This window comes from Phaseolus vulgaris, chromosome 3 (genome assembly GCF_000499845.2).
Source record: "Phaseolus vulgaris cultivar G19833 chromosome 3, P. vulgaris v2.0, whole genome shotgun sequence".
NCBI classification, from domain to species: Eukaryota; Viridiplantae; Streptophyta; class Magnoliopsida; order Fabales; family Fabaceae; genus Phaseolus; species Phaseolus vulgaris.
The window spans coordinates 23,836,112-23,843,183 of record NC_023757.2 but is presented as its reverse complement, the minus strand read 5'-3'; the positions used below and the strand labels follow the sequence as shown (position 1 = coordinate 23,843,183).

General features: G+C 36.3%; 1 protein-coding gene across 1 annotated transcript; it reads right to left on the bottom strand.

Moving 5' to 3' along the window:
- Positions 1-6,229: 6,229 nt before the first annotated feature.
- LOC137839387 (uncharacterized) lies at positions 6,230-7,072 on the bottom strand. Its single transcript, XM_068648506.1, has one exon. It carries the CDS (start codon positions 7,070-7,072, stop codon positions 6,230-6,232), a length of 843 nt encoding a protein of 280 aa, XP_068504607.1.

The window sequence follows — 7,072 nt, the reverse complement described above, 5'->3', positions numbered from 1 at the left end:
AGTATATTCTTACAGTCTTACATATGAGGTATGAAAATTATTTAATTAATTGAAAAATATTCTTATTTCTTATTTCTTTTTTTGTAATATATGAACACAAATTTAAGAACTAATATACATTGTCTGTAACAGGTTTGACCATTGATTTTGTGTGACACAAAAGTCTGTACGAATCTTATTTTATCGGAAAATATTTTGATGGTCATCTTGAAAGTATGGTACGTATTCTTTATCAATTGTAGAATGTGGTAGATCCAATTCTGAAATACCTTTGTCATAGTTTTTTAATTTCATTTCATGTTTTAAAGGAATTTCTTATCAGAAGAAACAGTTGTGTACTATTAAAGTTCATACATGATGGTTCTCTGAAGCACTTGATGAGATATTGCTTACTTAAATTATTAATTTACATAATTTATTCTTACTATTACAAAATTCGTGTATCAAATTTTGTACTTAATATCCTAGGATTGTTAATAAATTGTCAAATCAGGCTCTTAAAAGGCAATGTGAAACTGTTGATTTATGGAGTGAAATTCTATTAAGGGCTATAGACTGGATGATCATATCTCATTGAAGATATTAAGGACAAATATCAAGATTGAAAAGAAAGTAATTTTAATGATGAATTTTAATGTATTATTAGCACTACTTGGACAATTTTAGAGTCTATTTGTTACTTTGTACATATTATTTAATTTCTATTGAGAACATATTTTGATGTATTAGTAAAATTACTCTTTAAAATTTCTTTGTGTAATGTTTTGGTTTCATCACAGGATACAATGTTTCAGGTATGCTTAATATTGGAGTTAAAACAATTTCTTAGACTTCATTAATTTATATTATATATATATATATATATATTATGTTATTTTAATTAGTTTTTTTTATTTATAATTGATATAATAATTTTTTTTCTGAATATTTTAGGTAAGTTGTTTGTTTTAAGAAACTTTACATGTACGCCAATTACTTTATACTTATTCTTCAAATCACATGTACTAATTTGTATAATTATTTGTCAAACAATTGTTTTAGGAATGTAAAATTATTTTGTTTCCTAAAAGTCTATTATTCATCATTTTTTCATCCAACTTTTATAAAATTATTTTCTCTTATTGTCATCGTTTTTGTGTACATTTTAACAGTTTGTTTTATTAGTAATAGCAATGTGTTTTCTTAATTTTTAGTTGTATCTAATTAAAGTTGGCTATTTTACTGTCTTATTAGCACTATTTGGATAGTTTTAGTTTCTATTCGTTACTATGTACGTATTATTTAATTTCTATTGAAAACATATTTTGATTTATTAGTAAAATTATTCTTTAGAAAAATTTTGTGTAATGTGTTGGTTTCATCAGTCGACACAATGTTTTAGGTATGCTTAATATTGAAGTTAAAACAATTTGTTACACCTTTATATATATATATATATATATATATATATATATATATATATATATTATTATTATGTTACTTTAATCAGTTTTTTACTTATAACTGATATAATAATATAATAAATTATTTTTCTGAATATTTTAGGTAAGATTGTTTGTCTTAAGAAACTTTACAGGTATGTCAATTACCTTATACTTATTCTTCAAATCACATGTACTAAATTATATAACGAATTGTTATTTAAATGGTTGAAAATTGAATATAATATTGTTACGACAAAAACAACCTTAGTTGCTCACATCTCATCTTTAATTATTGTTTTGTCATGGTCATCATTTTTATCTACATATTAAGTATATTAAGTATTCTTTTGTAGTACTTATATTTTTTTATTCTTATTTAAATGGTTAGAATTTTAATTTAATATAAAATATGATATTCTTAGGCCCAAAATAAGCAATTAGAGCATAACTTGTTTTGTTTAATTATTATTATTGTTTCTTATATGTTATGTCTTACAATTATTTGTTAACTGTTTTTATACCTTATAACTCATACCTTAAATGCAATATATACGTTACTCTGCTGAGTATATATCAACATTATGCTCAACAAAACAAGATAGAAGCTAGATCATTTAATATTTTCAAGGTTTTTGTTTATTGATACATGGGTGCACTAAATAGGTGCCAGAATAATTAACTCAATAATTTGTTTTATTCTTTTTGAGATAGAGTATGGCCTTTCTGATTTCCTTATACACTTTTTTCAAAATTTACTTTACTCTTCCTATGCAGAGTTAGTGCAGCAGGTAATCATTTTATCCCAATATTAATAGTGTCAATAACTTTTAGGATTCACAAAATATTTTTTTTTACATAATAGAAATTTATTTATTTTTTAACATTATTTAAATTTTAACCTTTGGATTTAAATCCTTATTATTATTATTATTAATGTAAAATAATTATATGTTGTATGTAATGTTTTTTTTTTCTGGGGCGAGGTCTTTATCATTTTATTTGATTTGATTTTTTTTATGTTATATTTCTCATTATCAAACTTTTTAAAAATTGACAAATTCATTATTCCAAAACATTTATTAAATAAAACAAATAAATAAATATATAAAGGCCTTATTTATTGATATATGCATGCTTTCCATATATCTCAAAGCAAATCAACTCAGAAATTTACAGATATTGTGACCTACTTGATTTGTACTTTTTTAGATTCACTCTGTCGTACTTGATTTTTTTTTTTTCAGATACACGTGGCTAATGTAGTTTCTCTCACACAGTTTTCAAAATATTCATTTCTCTTCCCTATCAAATTTGATAGATTTAGATAATCATTTCATTTCAACATTAAACATTAATAATTTAAATTTAAATTTCGGATTCCTAAAATCATTATTTTATACAATTGAAATTTAATTCAATTTAAATATTATTTAAATTTAAGCTTTTTATTAAAATTAAATATTAAATATTATAAATATTATATATATATAATATAATAAATATTATATATATTATATAATTATATATTATGTATTATTATATTTAAGTAATTATATGACATGTTCCTGCCGGTTGACTCGAGGGCCTTCGTACGTCTCACGATACTCCCACACCCGATTCTCTGTGCCTTCGTTCGTGCCTTTCTTTCGATCAAACACCTGAAATCACAAAGACAAAGGGCACCCTAGAGGCCGTTTGCACTCTGACGCTCAAGTCAGTGTAGGGCTAGGAAACACCAAAGTAAGTTGTAAAAAGCTCTTGTGTAATCTGTGTGTGTGAAATGACGCAAATGAATAGCGTACCTTATTAGGTTTGTTACTTCCCTTTATATAGTCCAGGGTTTCCACTGCCCAAAATAGGCTTTCTAAGGGTGGCCCCAGCGCCGCTATTACCCACTCTTAAGGCAACCTAGCGCATAGGGCTCCCTAACTGGAGTGCGACCTTTGACAGGACGACCACCTGGGTGCTAACTCGTGCACCTGATCTCTGGGATCGCCCGTTCTGGGAGCGCCCTAGTCGTTCACGTGCAATGCATGCATCTCACCCCTAGGACGTGACCCTCACAGGTCGTATCTTTCCCAATGGCTCTTTACTTGTGTTACGCCTGAACGCATCATCCACACCACACGCATGGACTCTCGTGACCTAAGCTTCTCCCTAACTGATTATTGGTGTGTGGTATGGGATCCACCTCTCGTGGCCCAGCTCTGCTGTTCGAGTCACCGATGTCCGACCTCTCTACACTGCTTGATGACACATCAACACGTCCTGGTGATCGATATCTTACCACTATTCGGTACTCGTGGGACCTAACTTACACGACCCCATCATTACTAGTGGTCAAACGACACGAGGATTGGTCGGTACACAAGCCCCCCTGTCTCGAGCTGTAACTTGTTCAGTGAAGAGACTATGTCCTCGCCCGGGCGACCTACATTCCAACAGCGCCTCTAACGAACTCTTTGAACTTTTAGGATCTACCGCGTACTAGGTAGTGGGGTTTTGCACACTAACCTGAACTGACCTCACCCTTACTAGGAATCAGGGGAGGATTTAACTGTAACCTATGCTGCTCAACCTTGGCGTTCTCACTCGAGGGGGGAGGTGTTCTCTACGAACCTACCTTTCCCGCTCTCAAGATTTCTAACCCAAGGAAGAGTTTGTGACTGACCTCTTAAAAGAGGATTTCACCGATGAACCATTTTTCTCAACCTTAACGTTCTCACTCGAAGGGAAGGTGTCATCTGCGAACCTACCTCCTCCGCACTCAAGATCCTCTAACTCAAGGGAATGGCTCGTATCTGACCTCGTCCTTACTCAAAGGCGAGGGAGGGTTTCTCCAGTGAACCATACTTGTTCATTCTTGGTGTTCTCACTCGAGGGGCAGGTGTTCTCTATGAACCTACCTTCCCAACATCCGAGACTTCTAACCCAAGCGAACGGTTCGCAACTGACCTCATCTTCGCTCAAAGGCGAGGATGATTTAACAGGTGAACTGTTTTGCTCAACCTTGGCGTTCTCACTCGAGGGGGGAGGTGTTCTCTACGGACCTACCTTTCCCGCTCTCGAGACCTCTAACGCAAGGGAACAGTTCGAAACTAACCTCATCTTCTCTCAAAGGCGACGAGGATTTAACTGGTGAACTGTTTCGTTTGACCTTGGTGTTCTCACTCGAGGGGGGAGGTGTTCTCTACAAACCTACCCTTCCCGCTCTCGAGACTTCTAACGTAAGGTGGACAGTTCGTAATTGACCTCATCTTCGCTCAAAGCCGACGAGGATTTAACTGATGAACTATTTCGTTCGACCTTGGCGTTCTCACTCGAGGGGGAGGTGTTCTCTACGAACCTACCTCTCCGACTCACAAGACTTCTAACGGAAGGTGAACAAGTTCGTAACTACATTGTACAAAAAATTCGAGAATATACATCAATCAAAATTTACCGGGCGACCTCATTAAAAAACCCTTATAAGGGAAAAAGAGTGATGGAGATCAAGATCAAGAAGGAAAAGAAGCCGAAGATGAAGATGCTAAGGAGGATATTCGCTCATCATCCTTTCCTCAAAGGATTACAAGGAGCAAATTTAAAGAATTAGGAAGTAATGGTCAAATGTTTTCTCTTTTTGTAGTTTCTTTTGTATAAATTGAACAATGTTTAAATATATAGTTTTTAGAAGGTGCTAAGAGGGAAACCTAAAGATACCTCTTATGTAAAGCATCTTTAGATATTAGTTTTAGAACATTCTAGTAGTTTGACCCTTCATACCTCACTAATAGGCGCTAGAAGTGGGAGAAGTGTAAGGGAATTTTAGAATAGCTTCTTGTGTAAGCTTCTTGACCGATCCTTCTCCTATATAAGGAGGGCTTGGGTCCTTCTAAATACAAAATTTGATATTGAAACTACCGAAACTCTCCCAAATTGGTGATTGAGTGAGTGAGATTTGTCTTCTCCTCTTCTAGTCTTATCTTGAGTGCATCTTGGAACCTCAAGTGGTGGCATCTACACTCCTCTTGAAGCCTTCATCCTTCAAGTGGCGTGTTCACTTCCAAGAACTCCAACCACATAAGTCTTCTTCTCTTTTCCATCTTAACTCATCCATTTCAATGTCCACATAAATTCTAGAAACATGTTTTAGGCTTTTCTTGAACTTTTGTTCGGTGCTTTTGGTTCTTACCTTGTTTTGTTTGGTTCATCTCTTTCCTTTACTGTTTTAATCGGTTCAAATGTTGTCTTTCATGCTTTTGTTCGGTACAATTGATTTCTAGGTAGTTCTAATCGGTTCCTTTGCTTTCTTGAGCATTTCAATCGGTTCATTTGACAAGAAATGGGTTTCTTCATGAGTTTGGCTTGGTTACTTGAGTTTTGGTGAGTTCTTGATAGTTAAGAACGTTGATCCAACTCTTAAAAAGTGCCTAATCATATTCCAACTCAAGTTGATTCCATATAATGTCTATGAAACATTTCTATCTTGTTATTGGAATCATATCAAAGAGTGTCCCCTAAGAACTATGTACAAGGCTACTATTCAGTTGAAGTAAACTTGAGGTTGGTCGCATTCCATGCACGAGGAACTGCGCCTCCCTCCAACGTCTCAAGCCTGTATGCTCCATTCCTAAGGGCCTCTATCACTCTGAAAGGTCCAGTCCACTAGGGGGATAGCTTGTTCTCTAATCGATATGGGTGGGCCTTCCGCATCACCAAGTCGGCGACCTGGAACTGGCAAGGCTTCAGCTTCGAGTTGCACTTGTACCTCACCCTTCTCTTCAACGCTTCAGTCGTTGGTTTGGGTCGCCTCTCACGGTTGACTATCTCTGGTTGGCGACCCCTTCTTCACTTGGTGCCCTGGTGGTAACCATGAACACCCCTCTCTTCGTCTTGAGGTTGTTCTCATAACACCTCTTAGCCTCCTTCTGATCTGACTTGATGGTGATCAGTTTTCCCCCCAAGCCAGGCAGCTTCATCTTCATGTGCATTGTCAATGATACTGCCCTCAGCCTGTTCAGTGTAGGTCTACCTAGCAGTATGTTATATGCGAAGGGGGCGTTGATGACGAGGTACCTGATGTTCTCCGTACGGGACGTGGTACCGTCTATGAAGGTGGTCCTCAGCTCCAAATGCCCAAGCACCTCCACCTGGTCTCCCACAAAACCGTACAGGCAGCCAGTATAAGGTCTTAGCAGGTCGGGGGACAGCTGCAGCTTGTTGAAAGTCATCCAGAACATCACGTCTGCCGAACTTCCTTGATCCACAAGTACACGGTGTACCTTCCTCCCAACGGTTACTACTGATATCACCACTAGGTCGTTGTCGTGTGGGACGACGTCTCGGAGGTCAGCCTTGGTGAAGACGAGGTCGACATCGAGAGCGTCATCTGCCTCTTGCGCTTCTACCGACATCACTGTTCGTGCATATCTCTTCTGCTGAGAAGTGGTGCACCCTCCTCCTGAAAAACCTCCCGAAATGGTGTGGACTTCACCATGCACGGGGATTTCATGCCCCTGGTCACCCCCTATCACCGCCACGTCCGCAACACCTTGTGTTTCCTGCAAATAATCCCTCAGGAAACTATTCCTCACCAACTCATCCAGCTGGTTGGAGAGCCTGCATCGTTTCCATGATTTGTTGTAGAGTGAGGCTTTTGCCTCCAT